The 20523-nt window shown below is 39.6% G+C and overlaps 1 protein-coding gene across 1 annotated transcript; it reads left to right on the forward strand.

Moving 5' to 3' along the window:
• Positions 1-2985: 2985 nt before the first annotated feature.
• On the forward strand, positions 2986-15946 carry LOC131232274 (inactive poly [ADP-ribose] polymerase RCD1-like). Its single transcript, XM_058228512.1, has 7 exons — positions 2986-3157; positions 9144-10456; positions 10612-10853; positions 10993-11093; positions 12443-12631; positions 12724-12819; positions 15537-15946. Exons 2-7 carry the CDS (start codon positions 9288-9290, stop codon positions 15600-15602), a joined length of 1863 nt encoding a protein of 620 aa, XP_058084495.1. The 5' UTR covers positions 2986-3157; positions 9144-9287; the 3' UTR covers positions 15603-15946.
• The last annotated feature ends 4577 nt before the right edge of the window (positions 15947-20523 follow it).

Below are 20523 nucleotides of genomic sequence, written 5' to 3' on the forward strand. Positions count from 1 at the left end.
ATCTGTATTACATTTTTCTTGAAGAGGTTGAATCTCTTAAATTATCTTCCTCCCAACAGGTGAAAATCTTCTTTTCTCTGCTCCAACATTTGGAATTTTTTCTTTTAATAGCTGCTAGTGATTAGAAAGAATTTCTATTAAATTCTATGGCAAAAAATTCTATTCAATGGGCCTTCTGTTTTCGTCACTTTATTAAGGCTAAGGGGTTGGGTTTCTAGATGGTTCATTGGTTAAACCTTCTGATAAAAAAAGACCAATTAAACAGAGCATTAACAATTCTAAGGTCATGACATGGATCCTAAAATCTGTGGATTTAAATATTGGATTTACTCTTCATCCCTTTTCTAAGGCTGCTAAGACGTGGGCCCATCTAAAAAAAATGGTATCAACAAACAAATAAGACCAGTAAATTTCATCTAGATTGTGAACTCTCTCAATATACTCAGAGAGAGAGAGAGAGAGAGAGAGAGAGAGAACTATCTGAGAAAAATGGATTTTTGGCCCTATGGGCTGGAAAAGATTCCATGTTGGTTGATTCTACTAGCAAACATCTTTTACAGATGTTATGAAAATGTAAGCAAAATTTTCACATTTTCTTCATGAAATGGTCACAATTTCTTCATCAACCTATTTCTGTGTTTCAATGGAAGAGAGTTGCCCTCTTCATCCCTTTTCTAAGGCTGCTAAGACATGGGCCTCTTACAAATTGAGGAGGGCAAACTAGAAAATCAGCGGGGCAAACAGGAAAATCAGCGGGACAAACTGGAAAATCAGTGGGGCAAACATGAAAATGAGCAGGGCAAACATGAAATTCAGTGGGGCAAACTTAACAGATAATTTCATGGCTTGAGCCGATAAATATAAACATATCCAATGTTCAAATAGACCATACCAAATGAAAATTTGAATTGAACTTCTAATGTTGATCATTTCTTAGGGGCCACAGAAGTTTTGAATCAAGCTTATAATTATTTTTTCTATTGATCCATATCTGTATGATCTTATGAATAGGTTTGATAATAAACAAACATCACTGTTGGGCCCACTATGGTTTCAACGGTGGAAATCATTATGCCCCGCTACTTCCCGTGGTATGATCCACTTGATCTTTTGATATGCTTCAATTTGGGGCTAAACCACTAAAATTAGATGGAAAAATGGATGGACAGCGTGGATATACTACATACATTCAATGTGGGCCTAACTGAGTTTACTTAGTACAATGGGAGCGTACTGAAAAATCAGCGGGGCAAACATGAAATTCAGTGGGGCAAACTAGACAATTTAGTGGGGCAAACTACACAATCAGCGGGGCAAACTGGACAATTCAGCAGGGCAAACTAGACAATCAGCGGGGCAAACATAAAATTAACTGGGCAAGTTAGAAAGTCAGCGGGGCAAGCTAGAAAATTAGCAGGGCAAGCATGAAATTGAGCGGGGCAAACTAGAAATTCAGTGGGGCAAGCTGGAAAATCATTATGACCACTGTTTCCCGTGGTATGGTCCACTTGATCTTTTGATATGCTTCAATTTGGGGCTCAACGCCTTATATATACACACACACACGCACACACACACACTCGCGCGCGCGGGCATGTATGCACATGTGTCGTGTGTATATTTACGTGTGTGTGGGAAAAGGTTTTATATGGTCGAGCTCATGTGAACTACCCATGAGGTCGAGCTGTGTGGGCCCTATCATGAAGTATGTCAAACATCCACCCCATCAGTCAGATGCACCATTACATGGTGGGCCTAGAGCTTAAAAATCAAGTTAATTCGTGACTTTTGTAGGCCACACCACGTACAAAACTTGAGAGGGGTTACCTTCCATTAAAACATTCATATTTATTTTTTGGGCCCATCGAGATGTGTTTCGCAAATACAGCCCATCCATAATGTGTGTCCCACTTGGATGAGGGGTCAGACCAAGTTTCAGACACATCCAAATTTTAGGTGGGCCCCACCAAATAATTTTATATGTTTTAGGCATGTCTTCACATGATTTTAGATGGTATGGCCCACCTGAGTTCCGTATATGGCTGATTTTTCTACTATCCCATAATTTAAAGGGGACCCATCAAGTTCACGGTGTTGATTTTCGACATACATCATGGTGGGGCCCACACAGCTCGACCTCATGGGGAGTTCCCATGACCTCGACCGTATAGAACCTTTTCCTCTAGTACAAAAATAAAAATCAAACTACATATATTAAATGTGGGCCCAACTGAGTTTAAAATATACCTGTGCTGCGTGCTTTCTTCACTCTACCGACCATTTTCAGAAGAAGGCAAAATGCGATTGAGGGGGGCCACAAAAAGAGTTTTTGGGGTCTCGCTATAGGAAACGCAATGAGGAAAGGGGGTGAAAGCAATGGTGGAAAGAGAGAGGAAAAGCGAGCAGTGGAAATGGGAGAGGAAAAGCCACAGCCGTGAAAGGAGGGGTATTTTCGTCCTGAAATTCTGACTCCGTACAAGGAGGTCCAAGTGCGTATTCCAAGTTTGTAGTTCTTCATAAAAACCGCTGGATAAAAAGTGGGGTCCACAGTCGTAAATTTCTCCCAAAAAATTAGGTGGAACCAATGTTTAAGTTGACCACAAAGTGAGGGTTGAACGCTCACCATTAAAAACGTCTTGGGAGCTACAGAAGTTTCGGATTAAGCTGTTTTTTTTTTTCTTTTCGCTTCATACGGGTAAACATGATCTCATGAATAGGTTGGATGGTAAAATAAATCACTGCGGCCCTTAGAAAGGTTTCAACGGTGGATTCATTATCAATGCTGCTCCCTTTGGTGTGGTCCAGTGGAACTGTGTACATGCTTTATTTTTAGGACCGTAATGTAAAATGATCTGGGAAAAGGGATAAACGGCGCGGATAAAGTATTTACATCACTGTGGGCCCCACAGATCGCTGCCCTGACGGATTAGGGGTAGGACGCAATCCGCTTCCCAATTGCATTCTCATAAATGCCTCTCCCACGAAAGTTGACCGGCTCGGTGGACGCGGCCGTTTCTTTTTCCGCAAGAAACAGCAGCAATCTACGACCGAATTTGCGCGGACCACCGAATTTTCAAACAATGCGGGTTTCTCATTTTCACAGAGATGAGGTTTCAAAAAGCGAGAGCCTGGAAAAACGGTTTTCAATCGATTCAAGGTATATGCAAATATTTTCTTCTCATTTCCTCGATTTCCCCCTTTTGGGGTATTTGTTCTACTTATATTTATCTTGATTTTATTTTATTTTTCCCGTTTAGGTTAGGATTAGGATTAGTGTTTGAAAATTGGAAAAATTCGTTTGTTCGGTTTCTTTCTTCTTGGTGGAATGTGATTTCACCGGATTTAAGGGATTAACGGTTGAAGAATTGTATGATTTTTAAAGAATTAGATTGATTGGCAATTGAGATTGTTCTTTAATTGGATTGGTATGATTCTGAGTGTTATTTGATATAGAAGGTTTGTTCGGGATGAAAGAGGCTGGCCAACTTTAGGGAAGGCCACAGATGTATGAAAACATTGGACGGTCCAAAAAGGGTTGCTGTGAGGCCACCCAAAGTTTTTCCGGCCTTAGTTTTTCGCCAGATGATCGTAATTGTGGGTTACACCTGATACACAATTCATGTGTCCTACATGTGTGCCAGGTTGGTATGTGTGTCTGCACGTAGCAGTGTTTGGAGGGGTGCATGTGGGGCTAGCAGATGTCTTGACATAAACGTGTTTATGGAATTATAGGTCACTCAGTCTTATTTTTTCAGGCAATAATTGTCAATTCTCATTGGGTGGGCGCTTTCAGTGATTCATTTGCGACAAGATGTGGGGAAATGATTAGAGAAATCGAATAAATGGAGTTTTCATGTTTGCCTCTAGATGACAATAATCAGTCTTAAATGATTAGAGAAATTATTCTGTCGTAGAGGGAGAAAACCCTAAAAAATCAACTCTTTAAATTGTGGTGCGTGTAAAATGTGTTCTTCTTCACCTCATATTTTCTTTCTCATCCATCTTGCATCAAATTGATATGAGCAAGTCTTTCCTCAGGATTTGTTTCCTTTTCTTTTCTACCTGGTTCCAAATAAATTTCAACCCCATAGCTTGTTTTGAACCAACCCAATTCTCAACACTGAGGTGTCATTGAAAAGTGCATATTTGTATACTTCGCATGATTGTTCATATTCAGACTCCAACCCCAATTGTAAAGGCACATATCCTTAATAGAATTCCTATTTGTGTTATACTAATTATCATCATTGTTCGTTTTATCATTCCCAACCCTATTCATCATCTTGCAATTTTTATGAAAGGCCATATCAATATCCCTCTTCTTGCTATGAGCATACATTCCAACCCTCTTCTTGCTATGAGCATACATGCCAACATGTTTGTTATTCAGAGCAATGTTTTAAATATCGATGATATTAGCCAATATATCCCATGATATATCTTGTATCTCACCCATGCGATACGAAACATACAAGTAGTGCCAATATATCCCACATGTTCGATCCGGTGAGCATTTTCAATTTCCGATCCCTTTTATTTTTTTGGGTTGAAATTATGTTAAATCAGTGTCAAATGGTTACAAATCCATTTCATGTTTTGCATGAAAAATCATGGAGTTGGAGCTTTGATTTTGATATCCATTGGTTCTCCATGTTCTCCATGTTATTTTTATTTATTTTATTTTATTTGAAATTTTCCTTCAACCAGTTGTCAATTGAGACTAATTTCGCATAGCTTAGGACCCTATACGAAGGAAACTTATTATGTGCACTTCTTTTTTGAGATGTTATGATTTAAAAGTGTGTATTAAGGTCTTTCTTAACAATCTCTAAAATTTCATTGAAAAATTCAACCATTGCCCCAATGTTTCCCCATGTTTTCCAAGAAGTGCAATAAATTACCCGATACAAATGATATATCCTGTGTGATAAGCGATACATATCTATATCCCAAGGATGCGAAACGTAACGCGATAATGATATTTCAAACACTAATTCAGAGATGCCTACTTGTAGTGTAGAGTCATGTGAGGAATCAAGGAAGGATGAGATGAAGAAAAATGTAAAGGCGTTATTTGAGACGTATAAGAAGGTGTTTTAGATGGCGATAGAAATCAAAGATGATAGGTAAAAATCAGTGAATGGCTCCAAAACTATTTTGATAATCATCGCCAAGAGGAAGATCATGTTGGATCTCATTATCTTGAATCCGTAGATTCGATGAGACACATGTTTGAAAGCATTGGTATCCAAGAGAAGTCCACCATTGGATTGCTCAATGGATCCATGAGTGGACCTATTGAAGGATTGTATGGATCGATAGATGAAACGACGAAGAGATTCACGGATTCAAAGGAAAAAGTTGACATTTGAAATGATTGATGCTTTAACGTTGGACCAACACTTGAATTCACCGGTACACTGATATACATGTTGATAGATCTTGAGATCTAAATTGAAGCACCTTTGAAAACAATAATCATGGCATGAAAAATGCGACAAATGTTTTAGGATCCACGAAGAAATTTAAAGTTACAATTGAAGAGTTGGCACCCACAAAAGCGCAATGAAAGAGACTTCGTCTACAATGGAGTCCAACGAAGGTTGTGCTAAGTTGAAGTGTAGGATCGCACCACTAGCTTCTCCCAAGGAGGAAGAAGATTTGTCATATAGAGACAATACAAGTTCAAAGGTTAACATTGGCTATCAACTCGCTGGCAAGTTCCTTCCAACCGGAGAGGAATGATACAAGCATGAGCGATTGCAAGAAGCGTGCAATGAAGATGTGGGCCCAAAGGTCCCATTTGCAGATCTTACGGTCCGTTTGGTGGACCCCATATGTTGAACTATGCTTACAAAATTTTAAGAGATGCGTATCCTGTGTGGGGGCCTAGCTTTATTTTTTGAGATATTTATTTAGTAAATATTTTAAAGGATTTTTAAATGGATGTTAACTCATTATTGGTTTTCTATTTTGAGAGATTTGAATATTAGAAGATCATTGATGGGATGTATTGATATATCAGGGATCTTAATAAGATATATTAATATTTTGGAAGATCTTAATAAGATAAGTTAGAGATAAGAATAAAAGAATAAAAGGAAGGCAAAGACTTGTGTTCGTATGTGAAGTAGTTTTTTGTTTTTTTTTTTTTTAAATTTAGAATAATCGAGTCTTTATATATATATGTCTTTGTAGATGGCGTATGGCAATGAAGATTGAAAAAAAAGGGTGAGTTGTGGAGAAAGTATTCTCTTGTAGAGGGAGAAACCCAATAAAATAAAATCCTTTGGATTATGGTGTGTGCAAACTTCATTCTTATCCTCGTCTTATTTTCTTTTACGTCCATCCTCCATCAATGTCCAATTCTTTCTATCTAGGGGTCCATTTTTGAAGCTCTTCCAATAAGCTTTCCGATGGGCCTAATTTCGGTTCGATCTGATCTTTGGGTGCCAAGTTATGAGTGGAAACTGAAATGTGGGTGGAAATTGGTTGATTGTAGCAATATGAAAGGATGACCCAACCTGCAGACCACGTATCTCCCTAACCTCTAGGAATTTCAGCACAAACCAAAACCATTAGTTAGCCCATTAAGTCAGCTTTCCAACAAGCCATAGAACCTAAATCACAATGCCTGCGTGCCGAGATCTGATCGTAAACCTAGAGGTGCACAGGTTGATTTTCATACAGGGAAGAATTTGTAAAATTACCTCTATGTCCTTGCACGGTAATTAAAAACTCAAATTCCATATGCTATTGACCCTTTGACCTCATTTTTACGAAAATAGCCTTAGGGACTCTCATTTAGACCCTAAACTACCATCACTTTTTTACAAAACTTCCACTGTAGCTTGGATTGTGAAAACCCAAAACTACCACTTCCAAATTCCTATCCATTCAATTGCCAAGCAAACTAGAAGCCTTGTAGAGACTTCCCTCTAGCCCAATTGCCCCTCAATTCACTACAATTTAGTCTTGAACTTCCTAATCAACAATCTATAGTTGCCACTTGTTACACATCCAATAACTTGCTACCCGAGCACCCCATCCTTATTTCAAATTACAGGCCTAGCACTCAAAACCTCTACAAATAGCGGCCTCTTTCCCCAACAAAGGGGTCTTGACTCTTGAAGATTCCAAGTCCAAGAAAGTCTTCAAGAACCCCTTAATATCAGATGATAGGGCCTGTATTGTATGTGCCAGACTGGCTGATATGATGGCTGGTATCATGGTGTGCCGCAAAGGCCGTTACGTAAAGGTAACGGTGGCAACCGTTACACTTTACGGGGCCGTAACAGCCGTAACAGCCGTTATGGAAAAAAATGATCTCTAATTGCCGTTAACGGCACGTTTCATCCCCAGTAAAGGCCATAATAGTCCCGTAATGGTCTATTACGGGACATATACAAGTTTTTCATACTTTCTAATCAACATTATGGGGTAGATACAGGTTTTTTGAGGTTTTTTTTTTTTTTTTTTAAATAAATAAAAAAAATAAAAAAGAGAGACCGTAACGGCTGTTACGGATTGTAACAACTGTTATGCCCCGTATCGTAAAGGTAACGGTGGTGGCTGTTATGGCCACTGTTACCGTTACAGAACACCTTGGCTGGTATCGTTACGTAATACCTTGCAACTGGTTGCTTTTGTGGAAGGACACTTGTACAGCCCATACGGTTGTACATACCTCCCATACAGTTGATGCATGGAGAATATTATTGATTTTGAGTCAATACTGCTGATATTTAGGTTCCTCTCTTGAAGTAACATATTTTCTCAATTATCTGGATTGGCAGGACAACTCAATTGATGAGCTACTGCTTGGATATTTTAATGGGCCATAGACTAAAATTTGCATCAATTGGATGTTTCTCCCCACCTATTAAATGTTGTTTGGTTTGAACTGTTTACACAGTTCAGGTCGAGCTCAGCTGAGAAGAGTTCAATACCCTATCCATTTAATAATCTGGTCTATATTTCAGCCCCATATCTAATCCTGTTAATATCTGGTTGGGTCTGGGTTGGGTCCAAGTCCAAATAAGCTAGCCGGTTTTGGGCCTGGTATAAACTAGGAGGAACAAGATGTGACTGTTTTATCTATGGGTTGGGTAGGGCCTGAGCTGAGTTGGTCTAATTTCTAATTCCCTGTTTAATATATATTTCCTGTTAAGCACCAAGCCACATGTTTGTTTAGGTTAGTTTTTTCATTTCAGCCAATTGCTGACATCATGGAAGGGATTTAAGGGTCATTTTAGGTGAGTTCAGGTTCTGTTTTTGGGTGTCCAATCCAACCTAGATCCAAGTCATTTGATATTCAGGGGAGTATCTTGGACCTTGACCTAACCCGTTGTGTCCTATTTCAAACATAAACCTTTTACTATTTGCTTCGGCCCAATTATCTGTCATCATCATCATCGTAGCCATTTGGGGGCAGCTCTATTCTCACTTCTCATGCATATGCACACGCACACCCACGCATATATGCATGTAATGGATGACTTCTTTTCATCTTCACGGCATGCAGGTTTAGATGACTCTGTAATAGCAAATGTTGTCCTTTGTTGCTCCCTTGTGAATTCTTGAGGTTTCCTGGTTATTTGTGATGTTTTCTGCTGCTAAGAATTATGTGTTCGCTTTCAAAAATGGGTTGGTCTTGTGGCTTTGAATGTTTGTGAGCTATTTATTTAAGCATAGTAAGTTCTGAAATGATTTTGCGAGTGTTATCGTAAGGAAAGGCATTGTATTCGAGTACTTTCATGATTTTCATTTTATGATATTATGCAGTTGAGTTGGATTCAGCTGGTTTGGCTAGTTAGTAGTTAAGAACTTTGATTTCTTTGTTGTCAGTGTGTGGTTTCAAGATTTACAGTAGCTGACGTAGAGGTTTTTTTTTTTTTTTCCTTTCTTTTTTTCATAGCATTCTAATCTTCTTTCCTTCTTCTAACATGTAATTCTAGTTTGGCACTTGTACAACCACACTTACGTTGGAGTTCTGATTTTGTTGTTATTTGTTGATTCTGCAACTGATGCATGAACGAGAAATGTCTACTATTACGGTTGTTTTTGCTGCTGTAATTATTTTAAGATTTTGGGAGTTCTAACGAATTCCTCATCTAAGGTGTTTTATCTTGATTAATTTTCAGGGTCAACTTGCATGTACTCTTCCTCAGCATGGTTTTGTTTGGCTATCCCCTAAGGAAGAGTTGTATTTTACTGTAAATAGCTGGAATTCGTGGAGCCAAATCCGTGCACAGGAATTATTCTTTGGATAAGTTTTGTAGATAAAAATGGAACTGAAGAACGCAAAGGTGTTGGATAATGGAAGAAGAATGGTGGTTGATTTGAAGAGAAAGCGGGCCAACCAGTGTGCATCATATTTCACTGGCACTGCCTACAAGGCGGCATTGCGACGGTCTAGCTTGGAGGTGCCCTCTGATAGGCATACCAAGCGGATGAGATCAAGTGGCTGCAAAAAAAGCCGCAAATGCTGTTTCAGGAACTCTGTGATTAAGAACTACTCGAATTTTATCAAGAGCGGGTTGCCACAGCGTTTGCTTTGTTATCAGAAGGGTGAATGGAAAGATCTTCCGGAGGAACTGATTGCTTTACTGAGGGAATATTTCTGGGCAAAGAAGGCAATCGCTGAAGTGGCACTCCTTGGTCGTCGTTTGCTATTTGATTTTTTGCACATGGTTCGGATTGATTTGGAAACAGGTTTACAAAAGCCAATTGCTTGGATCGATGAATCGGGTCATTGTTTCTTTCCAGAATTATATTCTGATTTGTATGAACTGCATGACCGCTTCTGTTCCAATGGAAGAAAGGTCCGTGGTTGCATAAGTTCTGTGCCAAAAGGGACTTGTGAAATCAATCTGCAACTAGATATTGCAATAAGTGGTACCAGTTGCTCAAACTTGGAAGAATGTGATGAGGCATCAGTTTCTCATGTTAAGCAGCTTAAAATTGAAGAAAAACCTCGCAATAAACACCATGATCTGGAACAGGATTGCTGCACTTGCAGTAAGCCAGATGCAGAAATTAATGAGGTCATTGGAGAAAATGGACAATCTGCAATGCCCCTTTGTCACAACCCTGGTTTTGAATCTATGCATGTGAAACTGACCAGATTAGTCAGTGGTGGAAGTGACAGTGATGCCGTGCAGAGAATGTTCCTTGTAGGTTTGAGCCCTATAATTGATGCAAGCAACATTGTTGGAATTTACCAAGGTTCACCGAGAAACATTTTTGAGCGAAGGCTGCTGCTCTTCCGCAAGCAGATTGAGATCACTGAAAATTATCGAGGCAATGCAAATGTCCGTTACGCTTGGTTTGGTTCTTCCAAAGAAGCTGTAACACGGATCATTGTTCATGGATTCAGGCACAGTGAAATTCCAAAATGCAAGCCTATGTATGGGACTGGCATTCATCTTACGCCAGCAAACTGCTCGAATATCAGGTGCCATGATCTTTTGGAATTAAAAATCCCACTTCTATATTTTCGTGAAACCTGCTACGTACTGTTATTCTTATACTTTTGGTGCTATTCTTTAGTTTTTGCTGATAATTTACTTCTGAGAAGCGGGTTTTTCTGTTTGATCTTTTTCTCCACAGCGCCGGTTGTTCTGATGCTGATGAAAATGGTGTACAACACATGGTGTTGTGTCGTGTCATAATGGGAAACATGGAACTTGTTCATCCTGGATCCGAACAGTTTCAGCCCAGTAGCCAAAACTTTGATAGTGGCATTGATGATCTTCAAAACCCTAAGCGTTATATAATATGGAATATGCATATGAATACACACATCTATCCGGAATATGTTGTGAGTTTCACTGTGCCTCCAAGGGCTAAAGGTGATTTTTTTTTTTTAATTTAAAATTTAAGTTTTTTTAATTATTATTTTCCAGTATTCTGGTTCTATGGATTTCACCCATTTGTTTACTTTATGACTATCTGTTAGATGTGGAGAACTAATTATTTGTATTACGGCAGAGTATTTGGTCGGGAATGAAAGCAAATCGGACGTGTCAGGGATCACATATCTTACTTCTTGTCATAACCAATTGCAGCAGGATTCTGCTCCTGATGGCCCAGTAAACCTCTTTGATTTTAAACCTTCATTTTTGCTTATTGATTGTGGGTTTTTCTAATTGTAACATTTTTGCTATGTAGTGCAAGGAATAATACTCCATGAAAATTCAACTTTGACTTTCTGATCAACCAGTGCAGACATGCTGGCAGTTATCTTTCAAATAATGCAAGCGTTGGATCATCTTGATAATAACATTGAGGGCCTGTTTGGTTCATGGGATTAAATGGTTTGGAATTGCATTAGATGGAATTAACACCATCATTGCACAATGATTGCATGTCTGGAAATACCATGGTATTCCAATTCCATGTTTAGGATCAAATTCTTCCTTTGGCAAAAACATTGTATCAAGCGAAACCTGGGTTTGGTGGACCATGGAATTGTAATCAATGGACCAAATTCACAACTGATGTCGGTCACCTTTAGGCATATGCAACTTGAATGTAACATGTAAAGGGCTCATATGGATAGCAACATGGATAAAACACATGCATCAATGTGGGGCCCACAAATCTAGTGGATTTCAAAATCCACCAAAAATCCCATGGTATTTACTGTTGGGACTGGATTTTTTTTTTTTTTTTAAAATAAAAAATAAAAAATTTTAAATGACAACTGGGTGTACCTGCCCCCTTTTTTTTAAGGCGAGACTAATCCCTATGGATGCATTCAATCAACCGCAAACCACGTGCATTGGGTCAAGCACGGGGAGGGGAATCGAGCTTGCGTCTATGGGGAGCAAACCCACGACACTAGCCATTTGCCCAAACCCCGGGCGGGTCTGTTGGGATTGGATGATATGATACCTAGATTAATCCAATCCTTCCCGTTGTTTTCAAGCGCCACATGGAATTTGCATAGGACCAAATGCAATTCCATACCACCTAATCCTGCCTAATCCCATGTTCCGAGAGCAACTGCTTATACCTTGCCATACATTTGTAGTGAATAGGATAACTTAGAACCCAATTTTGTAGCTGAGTAATGTTAAGATTGATCTTACGTAATGGTTTTATATCAAGGTTAGAAATGGGTGTGTTATGTAACATATCGTTCACCACTGATACTGTTACATATCACCCTGCATTGGGCTGTTTCGGGCTGATACAGCCACATTGGTTATGGGCGATACTGGTACGTATCAGGCGATACTGGTATGTATTGGATGATACTGGTACGTATCGGGCAATACGTTCCAGTTTCGGATGATACTTTAAACCTTGGTTCATATTGTAGTAATGAGTTGAAATAAGCAATTTCAACAGTCTTGTGGTTTTGTTCTTCATATCTTCTTATCTATTTAATTTAGTGAATGGTAGCTTCACTCCTTTTTATCTCCTTGTTTTGTAGGTGTGGATTGGTCAACAATCATCGGCTTCTGTCAAGCCATTTCAAGAAAATGCTGGGCTGCTAGGTCTAACGGTGCCAAAGATCCCTACTTCATCTTGGATGCCTTTTGCCATGCTGTTTGCTGCAATCTCAGATAAAATATCTCATGAAGATATGGACTTACTTAGTCTTCACCATGACGAATTTAAGGTATGCTTTGTGAGAGAATATATATATATATTCATGCTTTCCATAAAATTTTCAGATATTGTCGTTTACATTTCTTTTGGATTTTATATCAGAAGAAAAAAATCAGTCGGGATGGCTTCATAAAAAAGTTGCGATGCATAACTGGGGACGAACTCTTGAGGTCTACAATAAAGAGTGTTCACGGCAAGGTGAGTTTCCCGAATATGAAGTTATTATGTCTTGTGTATATTTGTTGCATGATTTGTCTATCATTGAATTACCTGGTCAGTTCAAGATCTGCGTTTGATTTCTTTTAATGCCTGAATTTAATTTTGTCAAGTGGATTAGTCTGCATTTTGCAGTCCTTTAGTCAATTTTAATGGCTCGTTAATGCTTATAATCTTAATTGAAGATGCCCTGGATTAAAGTTGTGGTCTGTTTTTCTTTGTTGATTGAGTGAATTTTCTGTAAAGCCTGCTTGCATTGGTATGACGAATCTGATCATTGCTGTTAGGGTCTATATATATATATATATAGAGGTGGCACTTGATGGTGTTTGATTTCAAACAATGAGGCAAAAACGGGAAGGATCTCCATTGCTTTATGCAAATTTATGATGTTGAATGGATGACCTTCATTTTGACTCCTGGCATTGTTGAGAAGCATGAAATTATGTAGATGATTTTTTTACGGGGTGTGAGTGTGGCAGTATCACAAGGCTTGCATGAGGTTTGTTGTGTGACAAACATGGATGGGCTGTCAAAGATGATGGGTTCCAGTATGATTTTTCAACTCAAACGGAGTCATGATTTTTGCCTAACTGTGATGATTATGGCCAATCAATCCTAATAGAAAATATATCAAGAATGGTACTTTTGCTGTTTTAGGGCTTGTATGGCAGATGTACTTGACCTGCTTGTTTGAACAAGTGGAAGTTAGATAAGAATTATTTTGTCAGTTTTTCTATATTGGAGTTGCATCAACGTTTTGTTCATTCTTAGCCAGTCCTTACATTTGCTTCATTTTATGTTCTATATACACGTGTATGACTTAAGCCTAACAAGAATTCTTAGTTTTGGGTACATTAACATGCTTTCCACTACGGTTTTCCAAACTTACATGATATAGCTATCTGAACCCTTAATTGGTAATTAGTTGATACTTACGCATCTCTCTCTCTCTCTCACACACACACACACACACACACACACACACACACACATCCATCTTTGTTTTGTTTGCAGTACAATCCTCTCAGATATGTTGAAACTTGTTTTTTTTTTTCCTTGTATTGAATTTCATATCTCACTAGGCTGCTTATTGTTCGTTCTCTAGCATATTGACATTGCTTCTGCAATTTTCTGTTTCAAGCTCCAAGTCACTGATGTGATCCTTTTAACTAAACGTAACATTGGCCAGCCCTTGCTCCAACATTTTTTCACTGGGCTTGGTTTTTTTTTTTTCCCTGGAAGTGTAGCATTTCCAAAGATCTTTTTTGTGGCACTGTTTGCATCACCATACCTAATACTTTTTTGAAGATGATGGCACCAACTCCTCGAACCTTTGACTTAAGAGGTTAAGAAACCATCACATGGACCGGCCTTTCAAGGAAGAGGAATGGGATTTGGTGGTGATATGAATGGGGATCTTTGCTCATTTTACAAATGTGGGTTCCAAACAATGAAGAGAAGTTTCAATACATTTTTGGTGAGGTGGGGTCACCACGTGGGGTGGGCGGAAGGGAAAGATGGAGATAGGTCACTTGATCTGTAAGAATAGCAGCAAAATTTTTAACAATAAATTTGACTTACTGATCAAGGAACAAAATGATACCAAAGAAGGGGAAAAAAGAGAGGATAAAAAGAAGAAGAAACGAATGGGGATTTAGACGTGGACACAGACTATGTTCCAAATAATGAAGAGAAGCTTCAATGAATTCTTTTTGATGAGATGAGGTCACCATGAGGGAGAGATATGGAGTGATGGATTCATCACTTTGATACATAAGAATCATCATCATCTAAGCCTAATTCCAACTAATTGGGGTCAGCTACATGATCCTGTTCCATTCCGATTCATGATGGAAGTTATGGCATAAGTTTGACCTTGGGTGCCCGCGCTTGGGACTGGCAATGAGAGCACAAAATTCCCACATGCATTATGTAATGGACCATCAAGTAGGTTGATTATAGAAGAATATGAGGATTTTTTTTAAAAAAAAATAAATGAGACCTATTTTAATTGGAGAACCGATGGATCTCAAAAAGAAGGGGAATGAAAAGGAGAAAAAAGGGGGGCCTAACTAGGGAAGAGTGTTCTAAGTCCCTAGACATAGATTGTGGACAGGAAACACCGTCCTTAGCCAAAGAGTCTGCAGCCCTTTTTTTTTTTTTTTTTGGTTGCCTCTTTAAGGAGTGAACGAAGATGGATTTGGTGAGGTTGATAGAAGAGCAGCCATAGGAGCGAGCTTGCTCTAATACAACGATAGGCTTCCCAGTTTTATTTAAATTGAGCAGGAAATAATTAGTTGCTTTGATAAATGAGAAGTTAATGTTAAAAAAACCACAGTTTAAGTTACTTTTTTCTTCCCCCTCTCTTGGTGCCTTAGGCCATCTTTTCTTCCGATATATCGAAGTCAATTCCAATTTCATTCTTGCAAAAATTTACTAGAGGGTCACATTTATCCACTTCCACAATAACTATGGTTATATTTCAAAATCATTTGTTTTATACTCTCTGCTTGCGATGCGGCTTTTTAGTGGGAAAGGTCTAGTGATAAATATGTATGAGATTATGAGTAACATAGATTTTAGCTTGGAAGTTTTTCGCCCTCTTGAAGACAGTTTGGACTTCCTCAACAGAAGGCAAGGGCATCTTGTATTTTTCTGGATTGATAACTGTCATGCTTCTCAATGTTTCTTTGCAGTCACCTTCGATCCCTAGGTGTGAATCAGCAAGTCAACAGTGTGGGAGGCTTCAAATGGATCATTGATCTGGCTGCGCAAACTTCCTCCTCTTTGAGATGGTTGGCTACTCGGCCATTCCAGATGTTGATTTTGGGAGCGGCACGTCTTGCTTGTCTCTGCATTTGCTCTATCCCATGGTGAGGAAGTTTTTCTGTCGTTTGTCTTGTCTTGCTCTATTGGAAATGTGTCGACTTGAAAAAATGACTAATATGAACAGACTCTACTTTAGTTTGCTAGGGAAATTAGCTGGTGAAAGTATTTTGCTTTAGTCTTTTTTCCCCCTTTTATTGATGAGGTTTTGCAGTCTATAGCTTGTGAATTGATGTGATTTCAACTTGCGATATTGAAAATGGCAAGTAACTTTGTTTTACATGACTTTGTCGACTGATCTTTTTGGGGTTTTCCACTGGAGTTTTCCTGTCTGTTTGGCCTTCTGTTGGTTGCTCGATGTCGGAAAAGGTGGATTTATTTCCTGTCTTATCATTTTGCTTATTTCGGAAAATCTCACTTAGGCCGCTGATGTGCTTATTTGTTGTAGAGGATTAGGTGAAAAAAGTATAACTGAATGCACAACACAACATCAACTGTCAATTCCGAGCAAGGACAATATATCTACCATGGTTGGAGTCTTGAATGCTTTCTACCAGAATGCAATACTGTTCAATCTGTCCGGTTTGAATTGTAACCCTGACCAACCCAATCAATGCAAATTGCTCGAGAACATACGTGTGAAATACTTTGTAACAATACCTGGTTCTCTATTCCACTGTATTGCTACTACCCTGTGATCAAAGAGCATGATGGCTCTTTGACGGACCACACGTGTAAACTGTCTTTCTATCCATACAGAAAAGGAATTGACAAGATGGCAACCATCATAGTACCTATTTTTAGATGCCCACCTAGTCCAGTACAGCCTTGTGGGTACTATCTGCGTCTCAAATGAATTGCCTGCCAACAGCCTGTGCTAGCTACATTATTGGCATGATGGGTGATGTGCATTGTAGGTTTCTGTTAGGTCACATGGGATGGAGAATGTGATGTGTTGAATTCTGAAGAGACTAGTGCTCCTAGTCTAGGTGCAGACTTTGATCCCCAATCATTCTGTCCATCATCGCATATTCTCGACTCAATATACTTGGCACATATAGAGTAAGTTGTGATATGTCCTGATGTAGCCAGAACAGTTGGGGTTCACCAACTGTAGGCCATTGTAGGTTGGAAACCCAGTAGTACTAAGTACCAACCTCTCATTCAGTACCCCTCTGCAAATCTTTACCTTAGGTTTCAAAACGTTTGAGAGCTACCATGGATCTCTAATGTCATGATACTCATTTTTCTGAGTTGAAATTGTTTTTGCTCAGGGCATGCAATATGGAAAACAGAGCATTGGAGCTCCAGTGGATCATCAAGTTGTTTGATTTCAAGGAATGATGATCTACAGCCACTTGTGTGGTGCAACCATTCTTTTCTTTGCCTTGAAAAGATGTCTCCATAGTTGCCACCAAATAATAATAATAATAATAATAATAATAATGAAATAAAAAATCATATTTTCAAGCTGAAAATGGTTGTCAAATTGGTTGGATGTGAACCAACAACCTGTTGCAGGCGTCCGTCTGGTCTTTGACTTACACCTAAACTGATGTGTGTGCGCGTGCATTCTCATGCATGTGTGTGTGCGTGTTTGTGGGTGCGTGCATGCCCACTTTCATAAACTTAGAAAGGAATTCTTTTGATTCAGCCATCTCCAATTCGAGTTCCTCTTTCTTCCATGAAAATGTCTTCGTCCAACATGAGGTACTTTTTTACCCCTTCTGCCGCTGCTGCTGCAGGTTTTTAGGTGGCATTCATTGCCCCATACATGTGGTATGGCATGTAGGCATGTTGATGGTGGATCAAACTGATCAGGTACCGTCCGAAGATGGCCCTGGCCAAACTGAATGGATACTCATACGTGTCAGTCTTTCTTGTTGAATGTTTGTCTGTTAACATTTTCATTCTTTTACTATTCATCATCACCATGATTCAGATAGCTAAAAGTAGTCCACAATGTGTGATTGCTCCATCCATGGTCTGGATCTGCCGCACACTCCTGCCTGCCTGGGTTTATTAGGCATCTCTATTAAGATTACGTGGATACGGTTTTCACTTTCCTTTTTGTATTGTGATCTAAATTAGATTTGTAACATTGGTAATGCTATTACCTTTCTAGAGTTGTGCTTATACATCTGTTTGTTTAGTGTGATTGGTTGCATTCCTCTCCAATTTCATAGATATCTCAAAGTACGTTTTTCTTTCAGTCAAACATCTTAAATGCGCTAGATCAAAAGTCAGGTTCATCCACTCATCATGTGGTCCACAGCAACTAACTGAACGCTGGAAGAAACTTGGCCAAGTGTCCTTTGAATAAATGGAAGGTGGGCCCTACACAATCTGGAGGGTTTCTAACAGTGGGCTTCCCCATCCCAACTTTTCCCTCTGATGTGGCCCACCTGAGTTTTTGATCGGTGTGAAAGAGAACATGTGGGGGCAAGCATGATGGACGGATTGAATGTCTTGCACACGTGGTGATGGCCCAGGCACTGCATTGTAGTTTAAGCTTAACCGCATGAAGTTCCTGTGGTTGGAAGCTAGGCGATGTTTGTCAGAAATCTATCCTGTCCATCTATTTTTCCAGCTCCTGTTAGGACATGAACCCAAACATGAGTCAGATCCAAAACTAAGTAGGCCGCACAGCAAGAAAAAGGTGGGGAGGGAAACGCTTACTGTTGAAACCTTCTTGTGGTCTACCGTCATGTTTATATGCCATCCAAACCATTCATAGGGTCATTTCCATTGGGATGAACTGAAAACACAAAAATATTAGCCTGATCCAAAGCTTTTGTGGTCCCACGAATGTTTCAACGGTAGGCATTCAATTCCCACAGTTTCATTTGAGTTTTAGAGATTTACCTTAAATTCGGGTTCATGCCCTAACAAGAGCCGGCAAAATGATGGACAGGGGTGGACTTCTCACAAACATTATAGTGGGCCCCACCTAGCTTCCAATCACAAGTACTTATTGACTTATTGTCAAGGTTCTCAAACAATCCGCATTCCTGTGGATCCAACCTCCTTATCTATATAAATGTGTTAAGGGACTATCTGGATTCTCATTTACTATAGTGATGTAAAGTAAAAGTGTCATTAATATGATTTAGTATGATTTTATCACCTCTAAACCAGACACGATAATTGTCAGACAAATGCAACAAATGCGGATAATTTAAGGAAATGGTCAAAGCAACTTGTAATCCTTCACTTTTTCATGGGAATGGTATGGAAATTCCCAATCCAAACAATGACAACAATATATGGATGCGAGGATTTAACATTAAAGTAATGGTAAAATGCCACTGCTATGATTTCACAGCAAATGTAGTCATGAGGTAGATAAAAGAATTTGTGATCATTGCACTTTTAAATGGCAATTGGTAATCCAAACATTCCCTAAATGATTCCGACATGGTGATGCCTATATGACGGCAGTCGCATTTGTTTTTTTCTTTCTAATTTCAAGTCTTTATTTTTATGAAACTTTCTCAATAGTGCCACATCACAAACAAGATTTGTGGGGCCTACGGCCTACCATGTTGTGTGTCAAAATTCCACCCTGTCCATCTGGTGAGCTCTTTTCTATTAAGCACTGGGGTAAAAATCGGATTGATCAACATGTCAGGCGGGTGACAACACATGAAACAATAGGAAGAGGATGCTGAGCATAGGTTTGTGTGTGCTGACCGCTTAAGTGTGGATGCAGTTGGTTTTTTTTTTCTTTTTTGGCGTGTGTATGGCGAATATACCGTGCATAATTCGATGGACGGAATGGATTGCACATGACCATAACGATGGGCCCCACAGGCACGGTTGCTACGCTACACATCTACAAGAAGTATTTCCCGCGGTGCGCGCAGATCCCTTCTGTGTCTCATATAACAGCTTTGTGACGTATGGAAGGGAAAATGTACCGGAAGAACGGTTGAATTTTTGTAACAACACGTGTTACGCGTATCTACGTCACACAACACATCAACAAGTGACTGTTCCGTTCGAACTAACGGTCGTTATGACGTTTTCTGGGAACCTTGGTTTGCGGAAAGGGTCCCACTGAATGAATAATGCGACAGCGGTGGCTCGACTCGACTCCCATGCAATGACAGAGGTAGGCGGTGAGGGGAATTAAATGTCAATATTAACGCGGGGCCCACATAACAATAAGATCAGCTTTACCCTTTCATTGAGGTTTGCTGTGAAAGGGAAAGCATCTACTGTTCTACCCGTTTGCAAATGTGTTTGTGATCCAAGCCATCCATCGGGCGGGTCCCCCTGTACAGATGCCCTTGCTCGAGAACCAGGTCAGCCCGCTCATCAAACAGGCCATGTTGCTAGAAACGAACAGACGATTTCAGTTTTTTGTTTTTTTTTTGTTTTTGTTTTTGTTTTTGTTTTTTTTCCCGGCCATCCGTTTGATAGATCAACCGAAAAGTGGACAGGTCCGATTTTCGGTCGAGATCATCTGCATACAGAGAGACATCTCGTGGACGGCTTAAATATGGCACGTATGTGCTACTTTTGCACATGGGTGGCTTGTGGGCTTCCATGTACACGCGTGGGCCCAACTCTTGATGGGGATGCCCATGTTTTATCGGGGATTAGTGGTTCATAGTCGTTGATCAGTCTATACAAAATGGTCTGAAAGTAAAATTTTTTTAGCACCTTCATGCCTCGAAGAATTTTGAGTCGTATCTCATATTCGGTGGGACCCACAAAATAAACGGTGACGATCAGCAAACCATGGCTCTGCTTGTATGATATGGCTGCATCAGGACGCTATGTAGGCACCGATGCCGTGATGCTTCGGGAGTATCACCCATTCTAAGCCGCAACACCAATGACTTGATCCCG

Source organism: Magnolia sinica, chromosome 18, assembly GCF_029962835.1.
Source record: "Magnolia sinica isolate HGM2019 chromosome 18, MsV1, whole genome shotgun sequence".
Classification (NCBI taxonomy): Eukaryota; Viridiplantae; Streptophyta; class Magnoliopsida; order Magnoliales; family Magnoliaceae; genus Magnolia; species Magnolia sinica.